The sequence below is a fragment of the Aquarana catesbeiana genome, linkage group LG04, assembly GCF_042186555.1.
Source record: "Aquarana catesbeiana isolate 2022-GZ linkage group LG04, ASM4218655v1, whole genome shotgun sequence".
NCBI classification, from domain to species: domain Eukaryota; kingdom Metazoa; phylum Chordata; class Amphibia; order Anura; family Ranidae; genus Aquarana; species Aquarana catesbeiana.
This window is the reverse complement of record NC_133327.1, coordinates 565,310,715-565,332,138: the sequence shown is the minus strand read 5'-3', so window position 1 is coordinate 565,332,138 and position 21,424 is coordinate 565,310,715. Positions and strand designations below refer to the sequence as shown.

The following is a 21,424-nucleotide window of genomic DNA, read 5'->3' as shown; positions in this document are numbered from 1 at the left end:
CAAAGGAAGTTTCTTACCAACATTTATAATTATTCTTACTATTTGCGCTAACTACCAGTATTTACACAGCATAATTAATACTGGAATGTAAACATACAGCACTTATTCATCGCTAGGAGTATATTATTTGCTTATGGAAGCGCAACAACAATAGAAAGCACAAAGTTAAATGGAACAAAGGACAGAACTTGGTGTAAGCATGTAACCTATTTACTAAATAAATCTGTGTAATTACCGTATTTGTTTTCTAGATCTAGACATCCAATATTAAATTAGTTTATGCCCTCACAATCTGACTCTCTCTGGATATCTTTATGGACACGTCTACATATTAGTAAAGTGCACTTGTGCCCAGCCTATGGACTTTAAATATTTTACATATTTTTAACAAAATACAAAAATACAAAGGAAGCCATCACTGATCTATTTAGCTGGATGTACTGTGGAGTAATTCATCATCAAACATCACAAAAGAGGGTGACTTTGGGTCTCAATCAGTTAACTGTTTAGAAGCAGCTGGTATTTTTTTTTAACATTAGAGGGCTGGCAGCCTGCTAAGTCTATGATCTTCAGACACAGTAAGCCCTCGTTCACACCGGTGCGATTTGTCATGCGTTTTGACAGATCCAAATTGCATGACAAGTCGCACCCCATTGCCGGCAATGGAACGATTTAGATCAACGTGACTCGTGTCGCAGCGACTTTGAAAAAGGTTCCTGCACTACTTTTTTTCGATTTCATTGCGACTTGCATAGACTTGCCAAAATGAAATCTGAGGTGCAAATTGAACTGATCTGCGGCTTTGAAATTGCCCTGAAAAAGCGCAATTTCAAAGCCACACTGGTGAGAACCAGGGCTAAGGGCGGGTTCACACCATATACAGTCCAGTGCTTTTTTTCTGCATCAAAAATGCATGGACAAGAGGTTATCTGGGGTACAATGGCATAGTTCACACTAGTGCAGTGTGTTCCAGTGCAGTCAAAAAAATTTAAACTTGCTGCATTTTTCTGCACTGAACTATACTGGAATGCAGCAAAGTGCATCAAAAACGCACTGGAACACATCTAAAAACATCAAAAAGCACCGGAATGCATTACAGCAAAAAAGAAAAAAAAAACGAAAACCTTTTGGAGACAAATATATTTTTATTGTACATGTCAATGAAATAACAGCAGAGGGATACCCTCTTAGCCAACAATACAAGCTGAATATTGATGACAAATGTAACAGCATAGTTTGTACCATATCCTTAAAGCATAACCAAAGGCAAAACTTGTTTTTTTTTTTGTAGAGGGATTAGAACCCCTGTCAGATTTTATTGCTGTTTGTGCCCCCGTTAAGGAGATTCATCCTCTCTATTTGTCCTGTTTACCATTATCATTGAAAGTGAAAGTAAAAGAAATTACCCAAATTTTGGGTTGTTCCCAGAAAAGTCATAGAGGGGAAATCTTCCAATGGGTACTTAGTTCTGGTGGCCTGGGGTCCCCAAGGAATTCCCTTGATTTACAGGGGTTTCCTTGCAGTTTCTGTTTGGCTATGAGACAGGAAGTGAATGGAAATCTCCCCAATGGGGCACAAATGGTGAAAAAAAATCTGACAGGGGTTATAAACTTGCCTTACTCTATCCAAGTGAAAAAAAAAAGTTTTGCCTATAGTTCTTCTTTAAGGGCAGATAAATCAGACATAGGAAAACATGAACGTATAATAAAAACCAAAAAGGCAAAAAGAGTAAGCGCTAGAGAATAAAGGAGGAGATGAAGAAAGGCGTGAAAAAGAGTAAGATCCCTTTCACCCTGGGGTGCTTTGCAGGCGCTAAAGCGCTAAAAATAGCTCCTGCAAAGGGCCCTGAAAGAGCCACTCCTGTCTCTTCAGTGTGAAAGCCAGAGGGACGGGCTAGCAGCATCTTTGGAGCGGTGAAGGAGCGGTGTGTGTACTGAAAATCAATGGTCAGCACGGCTATACCGCCGGCAAAGCGCTGTTTTTTTTTTTTTGCTATACTACATATACAAAAAAAATGATAAAAAAACGGAAAATTTATATCAAGTACTTACCGTAATTTTCCTTTCCTGATAGGCTCCATGGCAGCATACGTGTGGGTAGGCCCCACCTCCATAACTACCCAATAGGACCCCTCTCCCATAAATCTTTGCTCTAGGCTGCTATCCATGTTCCGTAACTAGCTTACTCCAGACATTTGGGAGGGACTCCTGCTGCCATGGAGCCTATCAGGAAAGGAAAATTACGGTAAGTATTTGATATAAATTTTCCGTTTTCCTGACAGGCTCCATGGCAGCATACGTGTGGGAAATAACTCGTCAAACACACCCAGGTGGGCAAAAATGTTTGAGCAAAGAAACCAAATTTTATTTAACATTGTCAACCGACAATACTTGTAAACCAAAATTAATGGATGACAAAGCAGCAGGCTCAACACAGTAGTGAAGTGAGAGACAAATGTGTTAATAGAAGACCAAGAAGCCGCTCTACAAATGATTTCAGGCGCGACATGCAGAGAAGCTGCCCAAGAAGTCAAGATACTCCGGGTCGAATGAGCCGTCACTGCCTCTGGAGGAGCCAAGCCCTTTGCCTTGTATGCCCTCTGAATGGTCTGCACAATCCAAGAAGAAATTGATCTGACCGAAGCTCGCATTCCCTTGTTTTTACCATGGAGAAGAACGAAAAGAAATTCTGTTTGTCTGAATGGAGCCGTGACCTCCAGGTACTGTTTTAGAGTGTGGCCTACATCAAGTGGATGAACATCCTGATTATCCATTGTTCTGAAAGTAGGAAGTACAATCTCTTGGTTTTCATGAAAGACTGAGGTCACTTTAGGGTTTGACCCTAACATGGGAATCAACACTACCCTATCTGGAAAGAAGGTCTGAAAAGACTCTTCTGAACCTAGATTTCTAATTTCCGACACTCTTTTAGCCGAAGTCACAGCTACTAAGAAAGTGGTTTTGAGCGTGAGGTCTCTCATGGAAAGAGGTTTGTCAGGATCTGATCCGAGATTGGAGAGAAAATCCAAGACAAAAGGGAGGTCCCATTTGGGAAACCTAGGTCTTCTTTGAGATTTAAGCCTGATAGTGTCAGAGAGGTTACCTGGTTGGGCGTCGGTGCGTGCCGGGGCGCGTTGGTGCGCGCGTTCCTCTGTGTGTGGGGGGGCGTGTGCTTCTGGGGGCACTGGTGTGTCTGATCCAGCTGGCCATGGTGTGCACGGTGGTGCCCGGGCGCACGTGCGCGTACGCGTTAGCGCGCGTCCGCCTATGAGCATTGGGATGCATGTGCCTGGTGGTGCTGGTGTGCGCGCCGGTGTCCGGGGGCACGCTCGGGCGCGTGCAGGTGCGCGGGCGTCTGTGCTTATCAGCGTGCGCACGTGCGCGGCGTTTGGCGCCAATCAGCCTATTTAGGTTTGCTGCAATCTCTGTTCAGTGCTGCCTGATCAACAGCTCTTGTGCCAAGTTCCGTTACCCTCACTGTGTTCCTGTGTTCCTGAAGTTCTGATCCTGTTACAACCCGGCTTGCCTATTGGACCTCCCTGACTGCTGCCTGAACCTGACCCCGGCTTGTTTGACCATGCTTTTGCTTACTCCTCTTGTACTTCTGCTGCCTGTTGCCGACCTCTGCCTGTGTGTGACCAGTCTAACAGCTCCTGCTCATCATCTGTTTCCAGTGTTCCTGAATACTACCTGCCGTTCGGAGGACCACCTCTCTTCCGGCATCCGGATCCTTACACCAGGCCCTCATACCACTCCGCACTCGTGGGCTCCCTGTCTACTCTATCAGGGGTCCTGAGTCGGATACGTAAGGGAGCCTACCCTCTGCCCAAGCAGGCTCACCGGTCTGGTAAATGGGAGACCTGACAGTATCAGGCAGCCATGACCGAGTCCGGGCAGGGGGCCTCCCCCATGGATAAACTCTGTAGGCACCTAGCGGGCCTCACCCAGGCAGTCAAAAGCCTACAAGAAGGCTATACCAGATTAGAGGGACAGGTCCAGGCTCTCTCAGCATCTCCTCAGGGAACAGCGTCTGCCGGACCTTCCTCAGCACCCTCTGTAGTAATGCTCCCTCCGGAGCCCAGGGTACCCACACCCGAAAAGTTCTCTGATGAACATTGCAAATACCTGGCATTCCGCAACGCGTGTGAGCTCTATTTTGCCTTACAACCCCGCACGTTTTCCCTGGAGGCCACAAAAGTGGATTTCGTCATATCACTATTGACCGGCGAGCCTCAAACTTGGGCTCACCGTCTACTGGAGCAAAAATCCAGATCCCTGGATTCCCTGGATGACTTATTCCTAGCGATGTCTCAGCTATATGAGGACCCCCAACTAACGGCCACTGCTGAGACCGCCTTGCATTCCCTGCAGCAAGGTCTCAGAGCGGCCGAAGACTACGCCATAGAGTTCAGACGTTGGAGCTCTGATACAGAGTGGAATGACGCTGCCCTGCGTCACCAATTTCGGATGCGGTTATCCGACCCCCTCAGAGATGAACTGGCACGTGTTGGGATACCCCAGACTCTGGATGAGCTCATAAACTTGTCAATCCAGATTGACTGCCGCCTGAGAGAGAGACGTTCAGAAAGGTCCATTGACCACCCTCGTCCCACTTGGATGCTGCCCAGGGTTCCCAGTGCTCCAAATCAATTTCCTCCCGCCTCTTCTGCTTCGGCCACAGAAGCTCCAGAACCCATGCAGCTTGGTCTGCTCCATCCATCCCTTACCCCGGAAGAAAAGACGCGCAGACGTACCCACAATTTATGTCTGTACTGCGGAGAACAAAGACATTTTGTGAGGGCTTTCCCCAACAAGAAATGTAAGTGCCTGCCGTCCTCTTCTTTATGTGCACCTGTCTTACCCAGATCTGGTAATCATTTGACACTCTCTGTTATGTTACAGCTTCCTGGAAGGAACATCCCGGTGCCGGTCATTATTGATTCTGGAGCATGCAGTGGCTTCATTGACCGGACCTTCGTTAATAACCATGGTATTCCTCTCCAACCCAAGGCCCAGGGACTTGCAGTATTCCTAGCAGACGGTTCCACCCTCAGCTCCGGTCCAGTTACCAAGGAGACCGTTCCTTTACTGGCCACCATAGGCCCGGAACACCAGGAACTCTTACGCTTGAATGTTATCTCCTCTCCTCTCTTTCCAATCATCCTAGGAATGCCTTGGCTGCAGGCTCACAATCCCAGCATTGACTGGTCCACAGGAAAAATTCAATTTCTCTCCAATTACTGCAAACAGCACTGTCTACATGGAACACCCATAATATCATCCCAGTGTTTTTGCTTGGACTCTGACACCAAGCTTTGTCAATCCCTTCCCGAGCCCTACCGGGACTTCCTGGATGTTTTCAGCAAGAAGGGGCAGAGACTCTCCCAGTACACAGGCCTTACGACTGCCCAATAGAACTCTTACCCGGAACTGAAGTTCCCTTCGGAACTTCATTTTTCATTAACTGAGCAGGAGCTGGGCACCTTGAAGGCCTATATTGATGAAAACCTGAAGAAGGGATTCATTCACCCCTCCACATCTCCAGCAGGTGCGGGCATCTTCTTTGTTGAGAAGAAGGATCACTCCCTATGTCCCTGTATCGACTACCGGGAGTTGAATAAAATTACCATCAAAAACAGATATCCGCTACCCTTGGTACCTGAACTGTTTCAAAGATTAGGGACCGCTACAGTTTTCACCAAGTTGGATCTCCGCGGAGCTTACAATTTGATTCGCATTAGAGAGGGGGATGAGTGGAAGACGGCTTTTCGTACTCGATTCGGGCACTTCGAGTACCTCGTCATGCCCTTTGGCCTGTGTAACGTGCCAGCCACCTTCCAACACTTCATCAATGATGTTTTCCATGACTTTCTGGACCTGTATATCATAGTCTATTTGGACGATATTCTGGTTTTCTCCGCTTCCCTGATCGACCACCGCAGGCACGTACGAAATGTACTTACCCGACTCAGGCAACGTAGGCTCTATGCCAAACTCGAAAAATGCGAGTTTGAGCTCCAATCTATTCAGTTTCTGGGCCTGGTCATCTCTCCCGAGGGTATCAAGATGGACCTTCAAAAAGTATCCGCTATCCTGGATTGGCCTGCACCTGCAGATAAGAAAGGAGTACAGCGCTTTATTGGCTTCGCCAATTTCTATAGGAAGTTTATCAAAGGATTTTCTTCGATAATTACCCCCATCACTGAGCTCATCAGACAAGGAACCCGGTTTTGCTGGACTCCTAAGGCGCAGCTGGCCTTCGAAGAAATCAAGGCTCTGTTTACCTCAGCCACCATTCTTAAGCATCCCAATCCAGCCCTACCATTCATATTAGAAGTTGATGCATCCGAAATTGCGGTAGGAGCTGTGCTCTCGCAAAGACATGGCGCCAAAGCCCTCCTGTACCCTGTGGGGTTTTTCTCACGTAAACTCTAATCTTCAGAGAGGAATTATGACGTGGGAGATCGGGAACTTCTGGCCATTAAAGCAGCTTTAGAAGAATGGCGTTATCTTCTGGAGGGTGCTGCTCACCCCATTTTGGTCTACACAGACCATAAGAATTTAGCAAATTTAGAATACCCGAGAACGGCTAAGAGACTAAAACCTCGGCAGGCCAGATGGGCACTTTTTTTTTCCCGATTCCAATTCCACATCACCTACAGACCCGGATCCAAGAATGTCAAGTCTGAAGCACTCTCTCGCATGTTCCACGACTCAGAAAAAGCCCTACCTCCAGACACCATCCTCCCTTCTGGGAATTTCCTGCTTCTTCAAGAAGATCTTGTCTCTCAAATTAGACAGGCCTCTATGGGGATGACACCACCTGCTGAAGCTTGTGCCAAAGACGGGCTGTTTTGGCACGAAAACAAAATTGTGGTCCCTGAGGATCTAAAGATACAGGTGTTAGAACTTTGCCATGACCATAAGTTGGCCGGACACTTTGGCGCACGAAAAACAATCGACTTAGTACAACGTACCTTCTGGTGACCTCACCTTATTAAGGATTGTAAGCAGTATGTTGATTCTTGTAATACCTGTGCCAAAAGCAAGAACAGCCGGGCGAGGGCGTAGGGTCTATTAAAACCTTTACCGATCCCAGAGAGGCCGTGGAGCATAAATTTCAATGGACTTTATCGTTGAACTCCCCCCATCAGAAGGTTTTTCCTCCATCTTTGCTGTGGTAGATAGGCTGTCTAAGATGGCCCATTTCCTTCCCATAAAGGGTACCCCCTCGGCTATGGAAACAGCTAGTATCTTTATCAAAGAAATTATCAGATTACACGGAGTGCCAACGAACATAGTTTCTGACCGAGGTGTCCAGTTCACCTCCAGATTCTGGAAAGCCCTCTGCGGCTCTTTGGAAATCGAATTAGCATTCTCCTCGGCCTATCATACCCAGTCAAAAAGAAAAAGAAAAACTGCGCTGCAGAGCAAAAAAGGTCAAAGGTAAAAGCTGCACACAAAATACACCAATATCTGTGTATACCATGAAAAATAAAAAATAAATAAAGTGCGCTAATTATATGAAAATACACACATAGATGTGAATACATGTGGGTGGTAGTAAAAACCACAATCTACTGAGAGCAAGTAAATGACTCCATGAGTGGTAGAAATATATAAGTGCAAAACATAAAAACTCAAATAAAAAGAAGAAACAAAAAATGTGTACATGTGAAGTACAATGATATTAATAACGCGAAAATCTGAAAATCAAACAAACTCAGTCCATGGGTTCAAACATAAAAAGTTCATCAGTGAAAAAAAGCTTCCATCCACTATACAGCTCAGCAGCAACTAATCCCCCTATGAGTGGATTGACAAAGGAGAGAGATGTGCAGGATGGTGCAAATCCACTGACGGTGACTCCAATAAGTGAGAAAGTGATAAAGGTGGACTCTTACCCTCCGTGTTGGACCCCCTCCTTGGCAGGGTCTATCAGGCATGCAGATTTTTGCCCTCTGCAGGGACCGTGTAATGAGAAGATCTCCCCAGCAGCTGTCAGGAACGTTGTCTCCGATCCGGGCTGGTCCAAGTGAAACGCCTGGAGAGGGGGGAAGGAAAGCTCTCTTGCTCCCAGTGTGGCAAAGGAAAAAGCAAAAGAGCGGAGCTCCAATAGTTTAAAAAGTTTCGGAATTTATTCAATAAAAGTACAGACCGCAACGGAGAGTGCACGCTCCGTGAGGTAAAAATACAATTAAAAACAAGCCGGCATATAAGAATCGTAATAACATGGGGCAATCGTGACGGCTTACAACGTAGCCACGCCCTACATGTTTCGTCATTAGTAGACGTCTTCAAAGGGGCACGGGCTACGTGTTAAGCCATCCCCTATATAGTATAACAGTGCACACCAAGCCTCGTTTTCACCTCCGCTCTCAGGGAAGGGAAAACCCAAGCCTCTACTCCCAGTGTGGCAAAGGAAAAAGCAAAAGAGCGGAGCTCCAATAGTTTAAAAAGTTTCGGAATTTATTCAATAAAAGTACAGACCGCAACGGAGAGTGCACGCTCCGTGAGGTAAAAATACAATTAAAAACAAGCCGGCATATAAGAATCGTAATAACATGGGGCAATCGTGACGGCTTACAACGTAGCCACGCCCTACATGTTTCGTCATTAGTAGACGTCTTCAAAGGGGCACGGGCTACGTGTTAAGCCATCCCCTATATAGTATAACAGTGCACACCAAGCCTCGTTTTCACCTCCGCTCTCAGGGAAGGGAAAACCCAAGCCTCTACCTGGTGCTCCTCAGTGAATGGATGTTGCCAAGGTGACACATAGGACTGAAACTAAACAAAACTTCAGCCACTCCCAGCAGAGCCAATCTCTCGCGCCATCTGGAGGAAGAAGCCCAGTATTACTAGACAATTAATATGTCTTACAGATGCTAATTTGGAACGTAAAACTGACAGAGCAGAAAGGAGAAAATCACTGAATCTCACCAAGAGGCACGATGTGGTGGTTAATAATAATAAAAGTGTAGAAAAAAATTGTAAATATATATGGAAATGTACGGAAAAGAAACAACGTTCATCTCCGTAAATAAAACCACATTCAAAAAACACATGTATGAAAAAAATATATATATGTATTAGAGTCACACCGTAATAAATGGAGGCCCATCCATGAACGTGAAGAGCACTCGGTATCACAATGATGCGACTAAATCATTATAATGTATAATATTTAAACATATCACTATGCTCCCATCCTCTCAAAATTCCTGGAAGCCCTAATCGCTAGATCCTCCCAATGTCCCGGAGAGTCAACCAACCAGCAGCATGTGAGGAAGGAATAGATAAGACACCTTTATCCAACCGTTGCTAGGAGCAAAAGTGAATAAATGGAAAGGTGAAAAAAAAAATTGTGAATGGATGAAAAGATAAAAAAAGTGAATGGATGAAAAAAATAAAAAAAATAAAAAAAAAATAAATAAAAAAAAATAAAATTTTTTTCTATCATACCCAGTCAAATGGGCAAACTGAAAGGACGAATCAGACTCTGGAGCAATATCTCCGCTGTTTTTCTGCATTCTCCCAGGACAATTGGGCTTCCCTGCTCCCTATCGCAGAGTTTTCATACAACAACTCCTTGCATTCAGCTACCAATTAGACACCATTCTATGCCAACTATGGCTTCCATCCGTCCTTTTTGCCTGGGTCAATACCCGAGTGCTCCGTTCCTGCAGTATCCGAAACCTTAAATTTCTTTTCAACAAACAATAAACTACTACAGGATACCATGGCCAAGGCTCAGGAATACTACAAGAGTATGTTCGACAGGAAGAGGCGTGGAGAGCTTGTTTTGGAACCTGGCAACCCAGTATGGTTATCCACCGCTAACCTGAAATTGGCCTGTCTGTCTTGGGTCCTTTCTTGGTAAGGAGGAAAATTAACAAAGTGGCCTACGAACTTGACCTGCCTAACTCTCTGAAAGTACACCCAGTCTTCCACGTGTCTCTTTTGAAACCGGTTACTCCCAATTCTTTTGTTGGCCGTAGTGTCGGTCCACCCAAGCCTATCCTAATTAACAGCGAGGAGGAGTTTGAAGTGGAAGCAATTTTAGATTGCAGAAGAAGGCGCAACCAAACCCAATACCTCATAAAGTGGAAGGGTTATGGGCCTTAAGACAACTCATGGGAGCCAGAAAGCAACTTGCACGCCAGAGAGCTCTTGCAAGCATTCAAAGATTCACATGCCAAGTTGGCCCAACTGGGCATCCGGAGTCTGCCCTTGAGGAGGGGACACTGTCAGAGAGGTTACCTGGTTGGGCGTCGGTGCACGCCGGAGCACGTTGGTGCGCGCGTTCCTGTGTGTGCTGGGGCGCGTGCTTCTGGGGGCACTGGTGTGTCTGATCCAGCTGGCCATGGTGTGCGCGGTGGTGCCCGGGCGCACGTGCGTCCGCCTTTGGGCATTGTGATGTGTACGCCTGATGGTGCTGGTGTGCGTACCGCTGTCTGGGGGCACGATCGGCGCGTGCGGGTGCGCGGGCGTCTGTGCGTATTGGTGCGCGGCGTTTGGCGCCAATCAGCCTATTTAGGTTTGCTGCAATCTCTGTTCAGTGCTGCCTGATCAACAGCTCTTGTGCCAAGTTCCGTTACCCTCTCTGTGTTCCTGTGTTCCTGAAGTTCTGATCCTGTTACGACCCGGCTTACCTATTGGACCTCCCTGACTGCTGCCTGAACCTGACCCCGGCTTGTTTGACCCCGCTTTTGCTTGCTCCTCTTGTACTTCTGCCAGCCCGTTGCCGACCTCTGCCTGTGTGTGACCAGTCTAACAGCTCCTGCTCAGCATCTGTTTCCAGTGTTCCTGAATACTACCTGCTGTTCGGAGGACCACCTCTCTTCTGGCATCCGGATCCTTACACCAGGCCCTCATACCACTCCGCACTCGTGGGCTCCCTGTCTACTCTATCAGGGGTCCCGAGTCGGATACGTAAGGGAGCCTACCCTCTGCCCAAGCGGACTCACCGGTCTGGTAAGTGGGAGACCTGACAGATAGCTCCTTTAAAGAATTGACGAACTAATGCATGATTTGCCCAAGAGACTCCTGTGAAGGCCGAGATGTCTGAAACTTGAACTCTTAGTGAGCTGACTGCTAAGGATAGGTCTAGTCCTGATTGGAGAAAACTCAGTATGTCCTGTGTCCTGCTGGAGAGTTACAAGGATTCGACCTGGAAGACATATGATCAGTGAATCTAGACCATATACGCTCGTATACCCTATTAGTACTTCCCCTCCTGGCACTGAGAAGAGTTGTAATAGCTTCTTCAGGACAACCTAGAGATTCAAGCCTTCCCCTCTCAAGAACCACACCCTTAGGCCCCTTTCACACTGGGGCGATGGGGGCGTCGGCGGTACAACAGCGCTATTTTTAGCGCTGCTGTACCGTCGTTCTTGTAGCGGTATTCGGCCGCTAGCGGTTCGGTTTTAACCCCCGCTGGCGGCCGAAAAAGGGTTAAATCCACTCGTACAGCGCGGCTATAGCCGCGGTATTACCGCGGTATAGCCGCGCTGTCCCGTTGATTTCAATGGGCAGGAGCGGTTTAGGAGCGGTGAATACACCGCTCCTTCCCCGCTCCAAAGAAGCGGCTCGCAGGACTTTTTATACCGTCCTGCGAGCGCACCGCTTCAGTGTGAAAGCCCTCGGGCTTTCACACTGAACAAACAGCGGAGGCTGTTTAGGGGCGGTTTTCAGGCGGTATTTTTAGCGCAATACCGCCTGAAAACCGCTCCAGTGTGAAAGAGGCCTGAGGTTTAGGCAGGATGGGCATGGGTGTAACGTCGTGCCTTGAGACAGTAGATCCGGCCTGAGAGGTAGGGGAACTGGGTCTTGATAACTGAGGAGTGATAACAGAGGGAACCACGGCCTGTTGGGCCAGAAAGGAATCACTGCAATAATCTCCACCTTCTCTGTTCTGAGCCTCCGGAGAAATTGAAGAATCACCGGTACCGGAGGGAAGGCATAAGCCTTCTGAAACCTCCACTGATCTGAGAGAGCATCTATTCCATATGCCTGAGGGTCTCTGAACCTCGAATAATATCTGGGCATTTTGTGATTGCATGGGTAAGCAAACAGATCGACCTCTGGAAGTACTCCCAGGGTCACCTTAGCATTACTGATGAATCCTTTATTAGATGGCGAAATGACAGGAGTGCCTGAAAGGCGGCCCTCAGCTCCAGAGTGTTGGAGACAATCCCTTGAGCAGGGGAAATCCATCTACCCTGAGCCACTTCTGAAAGGCAGGGAGCGCCCCATCCCCGATTGCTGGCATCCGATGTTATTGTGACCCATGAGATGGGAATGATTGAATGGTGATTGCGCAGATTTTTCCCTTGAAACCACCAAAGGAGAGACGTTCTCATGGTTGGAGTAAGGTATATGCGCTCAACTTGGCTGGAAGAATCCCATTGCTGAAGGAACCCTTTTTGGAAGGGTCGAGTATGCCATTGGGCCCACTTCACCATAGGAATGGTGGCTGTCATTGTGCCAATTACTTTCAGGCATTGGAGAGCGGAGAGATGAGATGACGCAAGGGCTGCGTGTATTCTGTCTCGAATCACTCCAATCTTCTCTTCTGGAAGGGAGATGGTGCCTTCCATTGTGTTGAAGTGAGCTCCTAGAAACACAAGGGATTGTGTTGGCTCTAGATGGCTCTTCTCTAAATTCAGAAGCCACCCAAATTCCTGCAGGGTGGAAATGACTAAGTTCATGTGCTCTAAAAGTTGATCTTTGTTTTGAGCTAGGAGAAGTAGGTCGTCTAGATAGTGGTGGAGACGAACCCCCTTGATGCGAAGTAGAGCTACAACAGATAATAGGACCTTGGAGAAGACCCGAAGTGACGTTGTTAGGCCGAAAGGTAGACATGTGAACTGCAGATGCTGATTGCCTACCGCAAGGCGGAGGAATTGTTGGAAATCCATTGCCACTGGCACGTGAAAGTAAGCATCTTTTAAATCGATTGAAATCATCCAATCTCCCAGATGTACTGACTGTTGAATCGTAAGTAAAGATTCCATTTTGAACTTTTCCTTCAGAATAAAGGAATTGAGATGGGTTAAGTTTATTACTGGCCTCCATGTACCGTTTTTCTTCTGTATCGTGAACAGAGGCGAATACATGCCTTTGCCTCTTTCGTCTTCTGGAACAGAGATGGCTGCGCCTTGAACCAATAAACAGTTCACGTAGGTTAACAGAACCTGCTTTTTTTTTTTCTGAACCTGGAAGAGTTGTAGGGACAAATCTGAGTCTTGGGGTGTTGTTGAAGACCCACTTGTGACCGGAGGAGACCGTTTTGATGGTCCAGTAATCCCGGATTGAGGCCGCCCAGACATGCCCGAAGTGGCGAAGACGGGCCCCCACCTGGAATGCCTGAGTGGGCCCAATCTCAAAAGGACTTAGTGGAGTCCTGGTTGCCAGAGGAACCACCTTTTGTGGGTTTCTTAAAAGGGGACTGCCAGAATTTCCAGGACCTTATAAACTCCCGACCAGGCCTATAGCTGCGTGCTTCCCTAGCGCGATCAGAATTTTGTCTTCTGGGAAAATTGCGTTTCTGATTTTGTAGACGTCGGGCTTGTTGCCGAACAATGAAGTTCCTTCAAAAGGAATTCGGCACCAAGCTTGCTTGGAAGCCGGATCCATCAACCACGGACGGAGCCATAAAGCACGACGTGCTGAAACAGCCGCCAACATAACCCGGCACATCAGGCGGATGACATCAATAGAGGCCTCCCCAAGAAAGGCTGTTGCCAGCCTGATCTCCTGGATAGGAGAATCTTTAGCTGTTTCAATAGAGATACCTCTTAAGAACTCATCCGCATTATTAGACCAAGATTCCAAAGCTTTGGAAACTGCAGCTATTGCAAGTACTGGCTTACATGCCATTCCTGATGTCAGATAGATCCTTTTTAGATCTGAATCGATTCGTCTTTCCGGAGGATCTTTAAAAGATACAGTATCCTCTAAGGGAAGAGTTACATATCTTGCTAGTCTCATCAGTGCTGCATCCACTAAAAGAGCTGACTCAAGGTGTTTTACTTCCTCTTCCTTAAAAGGATATAGTTTCAAGACTTTTGATTACATGGAACTCTTTTTGTCCATCTTGCTCCATTCCTCAGATATGATATCGCCCAGCTCAGAGAGAAAAGGAAAATATTGTCGCTCCTTGTTGAGCTGCTTGAAAAATTTCCTCTGTTTTGGGGGGGAAGTAACCGGATCTTCCCACTTCAGGGCCTCTCTCACTGCTTTCACCAAAGAAGGGACTAAAGCATATTCAAACCCCACGCCAGGATCTTCCAGATCTGATTCGCTGTCTGAAACAGGAGCAGAATGGCGACTTGGCTGGGAAGACTCCCATGTCTCATGTACTGAACCTTCTCCCACTGGAGGGCATAATGGGTCTGATGGGGAATCACGGGGTTGTTGAGCCTCTCTTTTCTGTAGAGATTCCTTCACAATCCGTCTCACCATAGATTCTAAACGCTGGTCTACACCATCCCCCTCATCTGCAGCTTTAGAGAAGCAGTGATCACAGGGAGATTTGTCTACTGGAACAGGCATCCTGCACCCCCAGCATGATTTTTTTGATCTCTTGCTAGAGTGAGATGAAGGGGGGTGAGAAGGATTTTTACTGCGCTGTTCAGATCTGGAAGGAGATCTATGATGACTAGACTTGGAGGAAGATTGCCGGTGGTGTGATTTTGATGATCCACTTCCTTTATGGGAACTACGGTGTGGATCAGACCTAGAAGGACTGAAAGGGAAAAAGCACAGAAAAAAAAAAAGATAGAGACAGAAATCAGCTAGTGTCCTAAAATCCTACTCTCAATCCTTGCACAGGTAAAAAAGCATAAATGCAAACATACCTGCTACAAGCGGGCTGGCCACTAGGGGGCAGTGAGGAGTCCATAGTGTCAACACAATAGGAAACTGCAGAGACAGATTCACACATCAGCTGGCTTGACAAAGACCTCATACCCAGACAATAGAGCTTGTCTTAACTTGAATCGTCAAGATAGTTGCCCTGGGAAGTCGCTGTATCCCCCACGATCATTCCTGGGGCTCTGTAAGCTTACCACAGCTTTTACAAGTGGCGCCCGTGATGTCATCAACGACGTTAGACGCGAGACCAAGCCTCGACTTCATATCGGGTCCGCGCATGCGCAGAGCGCATGCCGGTACCTGGAAATGAACGAGAGAGCGGCTGCTGGAACGCAGGAAGCGTCTGCGCCAGCTAGGACACCAGTGATGAGGGAGAAACATACAGGAAAGGTACAAACAACACATAAACACTGCTGCCATGTATGTATATAAATCTGAAAACGTACCCCTCCACCTACGATCACCTGGGTCGAGGAACCGCCCACACACACACACACACACCAGACTTGGCAGCAGATAATGGTTGCCTGAAACAATAGGCAAACAGACCGTGCGCACATAGATGAACCGATCCAATCTTCAGCGCTACTCTACTATACACTCCATACCCTGCTTAACAGTCAGGGCCTATCGGAGAAATAAAATTGGCACTCGGCTGATTCGATCGTAGGGAGGATTATCTTCAGGTAGGAGAACCAACACCTGGTCCTACGGAGGAGGACAAAAAAGGAACATGGATAGCAGCCTAGAGCAAAGATTTATGGGAGAGGGGTCCTATTGGGTAGTTATGGAGGCGGGGCCTACCCACACGTATGCTGCCATGGAGCCTATCAGGAAACAAATTTATTCATCAGTTTAGGCCAATATATATTCTTCTACATATTTTTGGTAAAAAAAATCGCAATAGGCGTATATTGATTGGTTTGTGGAAAAGTTATCATGTCTACAAACTACGGGATAGATTTAGGGACTTTTCTTTTATTGTTTCTACTGGTTATGGCGGTGATCTGTGAATTTTAGAGGGACTGCAACATTGCGGCGGACAAATCTGCCCCCAAATGACACTTTTTGGGCACCAATGACATTATTACATTGATCAGTGCTATAAAAATGCACTGATCAATGTAAAAATGACAATGGCAGGGAAGGGGTTACCACTAGGGGGCGATCAAGGGGTTAAGTGTGTTCCCTCAGCTTGTTCTAACTGTAGGGGGGATGGGCTGCCAGGGACATGACAGAGATCACTGTTCCTGATCACTGGGAACAGTAGATCTCTGTCATGTCACTAGGCAGAATGGCGATCGCAGGTCACCGGCAGACATCGAACCCGTCCAACCCACGGGCAGCATGCGCCTGCACGAGCCGACGTACAATGATGGCGTTTCCCGCAGGGGAGCCAACCTGCCGCAGTACAACTGCGGCGGGCGGTCCTTAAGCAGTTAATGCTTGTCCCCTTTAACATAGTCCCCATTTGCACTAATACATTGCTGCAGTCTTGTTTTCCACTAGTTGAAGGCTTGGAGAAAATAAATTTCTGTCAGCTGTTTCAACACATCCGCCATTTTCTTAATTACAGCATCAACTGACTCAAAACATGTCCCTTTAAGCACTGATTTAACTTTTGGGAATTCATTCTAATGTCCCTCGCTGAATCTTTTGTGCCACTTAAACACGCACGCATGAGACAGGCCGTCATTCCCATAAGCTGTAGTAAGCATTTGAAAACAAAAATTCTGTTGGTGTTTTGTACAATTTTACTAAAAATTTCAAATTGAATAGTTGTTCAACTTTTAAACTTTGTATTTTTTCGGCACACTACAGAAAATACAAACAAACTAAATGGCGACTCACAATCAACTGAACTTCATAGAGTGTTGCTGCTTGTCATGCAGGTTCAAACATGTTCAAGGTCACCACGCATGCAGTTTTAACCGGTTCTGACTGCTTTGTTTACTAGGTGGGATCACGGTCTGGTTATTTAATAGACACCCTTAATAGACAGACCTTGTATATATACAGTGTTCTTACTTTGCCAGGATGCTTAGTGGTAGGGAAAGCAGATATGACTATTCATTATTCTTACAATTTCACTGTTCACAGCATCACAAAGACAATTTTTTATACCTATTATTTATTGTTGATAATTTTTTTTAACTTAGTACATGACATCATTTAAAAATACATCTGTGTTCTTTTGCAGTTAACAAAGGTTATGTATGCTTCTTTTGTACTATGGCAAGTGAAGATGAAGATAACAACATATCGGAAACTCTGATATTTCGTCTCCATGAGAGTGCTCCCAAAGTTGTGCGTGAAGTGTTGCTAGAACGTGGCTGGGATGAATTTGATGAAGAGCACCAAGGTGAAGCAGAGTGGAACTTACACTGGAGAACTTCAGCATTCCGTACTTCTGATCATAATAACATAAAACCATGGCAACGGCTTAACCATCATCCAGGGACAGCACAAATGATAAAGAAAGATTGTCTGGCAAGACATTTAAAACGCATGAAAGGAATCTATGGGTCTTCCTATTATGAGTTCAGCCCTATTGTCTTTATTTTACCCAATGACTACACAAAGTTCTTAGCTGAATATTCAAAAGAAAGGCATACTAAAAAGGCAAGCTATTGGATCTGCAAACCTACTGATATGTCTAGGGGTAGAGGGATATTTGTTTTTCAAGACATCAAGGACTTAACATATGACTGTACTGTAATTGTACAGAAATATATCACAAATCCCCTGCTAATCTCTGGCTACAAATTTGACCTAAGGATTTATGTTTGTGTGACCTGTTTCTCTCCATTGACCATATATGTATACCAGGAAGGTTTGGTCAGATTTGCAACAGAAAAGTTCAGTCTCAGTTCACTTGATAACATATTTGCCCACCTAACAAACACCAGCATTAATAAGTACAGCACCTCATACTTGTCAGATAAGGAAAGGGTAGGGAGTGGTTGTAAATGGACACTTGGTCAGTTTAAGTCATATCTTCATAGTGTTGAAGTGGATGATGTATTACTTTGGCAAAGAATACATAATATTGTGACAATGACCCTTCTAGCGTTTGCTCCATCTGTGCCACAATACCCTAACTGCTTTGAACTTTTTGGATTTGATATCCTTATAGATGATACTCTAAAGCCATGGCTTTTAGAAGTAAACTACAGTCCCGCACTGTCTTTAGATTGCCCTAATGATATAAAAGTAAAGAAAACACTAATTAATGACATTATTGATCTTCTCAACTACAAGTCATCTGACATACAAAGATACGACAGCAAAAGGGTCAAAATATCATCTCCAGTTTTACATTCTCCTAGACTACAAACATTGCATAAAAGTAATACAAGCTTACACAGTTCTAAAGAGTGTAAAAAGTACAACCCAGTGAGAAATAGTCACTTTAAAGTAAACTGTGATCAGCCCAACAGCTCTTCATCTTGTAAATCTGTATTAGACAATAATGAAAAAACAAAATCACTAACTAGGGACAACTTTGGGGATTGCTGCAACTGTAACTCGGAGGAAAAGTCTTCTACAGAGCCTAAGGATGATCCAAACAAGGAAATGGTAACAAGTGGAAAAGCAATCATATGTCCTCGAAAGACCTTGACCTCAAGGTTACGAGAAAGAATGAATATCTCTCCAAGACAAGCAGCATCAAAAGTCCCATCAGCGCTCATCGCTTTAAGAACAAACTCTGAAACAAATCATACACCAAGGACTGCACAATGGAAATCTATGAAATATCCTCTATTTCCTTCATACTACATATCAGAAATAGATGAAATGCCTCCTTCCCATGTTGGTGGTTTCCTTCTTATTTTTCCCTTTAACAAAACTTCTTTTCTTGCTTCAAAAACTGGAACCAATGTCAAGAGTATAATTCAGGAAATAAGCAAACTGACACAGAGAAATTTAACAGAGATATAAGTGGCCTAACTTTGTTTTACACCCTGAAAAATTAAAGTGAATGCCCAAGCGAAATAAAACAAAAAATACATATTTAGTACATTTCTGTAATACATGCACATTTACTCATGTTTTGTGTCATTAAAAACAATTGGTTTTCGGCATCCAAATCAACTGGTCAAATTCTGTTCTTTTCCCTCTTGATCCACGGACGTGGGAAGCGGCGGTCCCTACTTCCTTGAAGTGGGTCAATGAGTTAAATATTTGGGTATCCAGATTAAATGGGATCCAGCAAGTTTTTTATAATTTGAATCTATAACCCCTGTTGTTACAGCTAAGAGATAATTGCTCCTCCTGGGCCACTCCAAAGGTCTGGGCTCAGTTCAGGATAAAGGCTCTCCGGGACATTATGTCTGCTGGTGCCTTGTTATCCTTTTGGGATCTCTCCTCTAAATTTGGTTTGCCTGGATAGATGTAGTTCTGCAACCTCCAACTGCCACTTGGTCCCAATTTCCGTGCCCTCCCAGCCTTGGGATGGATCCCATGGAATGCCTCCTCCCTCAGGAATCACTGATCAAGCCCCTCTCTTCCCTCTATGTGACACTGCTCAGTGTAACAATGAAACTATGGGAGGACTGGCATTCCGGCATTAGAGAAAGAGGACTGGGAGGGCTGTTTTGAGGAAAGCTCCACATTGGTTATTTTCTCCAGGGATAAGCTAATTCAAACTAAGTTTCTACATAGGGTGTACTATACTCCCTAGAGAATGCACAGAATCTACCCGCAGAGGTCCCCTAATTGTTCACAATGTCAGATAAATATTGGCACATACTTTCACATGTTCTGGAGTGGCCCTGGGGTGGCACAGTTCTGGACAGATGTTTTTGACCTCATCAACATTTGAATACAGCTGTCTCTCCCTCTCTTGCCGTAGTAAGCGTTATTAGGCATTCAGGAAGATGCACAAAGGCCTCGCTATACTACGTTATCAATATCTTATTTACTATACTATTCCAAAGAAGAATTCCCCCCCCCCCCCACACTGTGGCTTTGTGGGAGAACTCACTTAACGCTGCAGCTGCACTACCTATATATAATCTGACGTAAGGGAGAAACTTCAAGGATGACCTGAAGCAGAAGCAGCCATCTACGGGTAATGAGATACACACCATTACACATAACTAATGTGTATTGTGTGCTCTGCTGCATCCCATCAAAAAAATACTAATCTTCAGCTTTGAAATCATTTAGATTTTTCCACAAGCTTTCTTTATTGGGTTCAGTAACTGTAAAAAAATAAAACCTTTTTTATTTAATCAATGCCACACTCAGTTAAATTGCTAGCCTCATTGACTTCAGGAATGTTGCTGAGATCAATCCCTTAGTGAAAGAATGACTGGAGAGTACCCCCTGCAAATACATGTCACCTCAATCACCAATTATTATTATTATTAAGGTACTTAAATAGCGCCGTCAATTTACGCAGCGCTTTACATATACATTATACATTCACGTCGGTCCCTACCCTCAAGGAGCTTACAATCTAAGGTCCCTAACTCACATTCGTATACTAGGACCAATTTAGACAGAAGCCAATGAACCTAACAGCATGTCTTTGGAGTGTGGGAGGAAACCGGAGTACCCGGAGGAAACCCACGCAGGCACAGGGAGAACATGCAAACTCCAGGCAGGTGGTGTCAGTGGTTGGGATTTGAACCAGTGACCCTTTTTACTGCTAGGTGAGATTGCTACACACTACACCACTGTGCTGCCCACCAATCACTATAGCTGCCAGCAGTTATCACTGTATTCTGATGGGTGAGAAACCTCCCGATGTCAGAATATAATAGCGCAGCAGGAGGGATTCCCCCATTTGCACTGACTGTGTTGATGGGGGAATCAAGTAATTTTCTTTCCTTCAACCTGTGGTTGAAGGAAAGAAAATTGTAAAATGTATGGCCTGCTTTATACAGCCCAGATTTGTTATGCAGTGATACATTTTACTGTAGCTACAAGTTAATTCCCTTCTCAACCTGGTGTTTAACCACTTCAATACCGAGCTATAGTCATATGACGTCCGCAGATGGGATCTCCCATCCTGGGCGTGCATCATATGACGTCCTCGGCTTCTCGCCGCTCTTGCGGGCACCCGGGAGCCCACAGCGCAGCGATCGGGGATGAGGTGTGTCCCTCGGACACAGCCCATCTCAGATCCATGTAAAGATACAATAAAAAATGGCTCTTTACCACGTGACCGACTGTGTCAAATCACAGCCGGTCACATGTACTGCCCACGTGCACGGCGCTCTCACGGTGCAGAGCGGCGATAGGGGACAAGGCTTATCACCCTGACACAGCCCAACCCCGATCGCAGTAAAGAGCCAATGAAATTGGCTCTTTACCACGTGACCGGCTGTGTCCAATCACAGCCGGTCACAGAATGTCAACAAACCGCGGTAATGAGATGTTACCGGGTTCTCCTCCTCACACACCGATCGTGTGTGAGAAGGGGATTGCAGTAACAGCTGGTTATCGCTTACAGTGTACACCAACCACACTAATTGCCCCCCCAATAAAGAGTACCCAAGTACCTGAGTACCTGTCACAGCCCATCTGAGTACCTGA

At 45.7% G+C, this 21,424-nt stretch overlaps 1 protein-coding gene across 1 annotated transcript in view; it reads left to right on the top strand.

Annotated features, from left to right (window-relative positions):
- The window catches only part of TTLL2 (tubulin tyrosine ligase like 2), a 37,467-nt gene extending 18,509 nt beyond the window's left edge, over positions 1–18,958 (top strand). Inside the window, exon 4 of the mRNA XM_073629166.1 lies at positions 17,079–18,958. Within this exon, the coding sequence (XP_073485267.1) occupies positions 17,111–18,820 (1,710 nt within the window). The 5' untranslated portion in view covers positions 17,079–17,110 and the 3' untranslated portion in view covers positions 18,821–18,958. The remainder of the gene's footprint in view (positions 1–17,078) is intronic.
- The last annotated feature ends 2,466 nt before the right edge of the window (positions 18,959–21,424 follow it).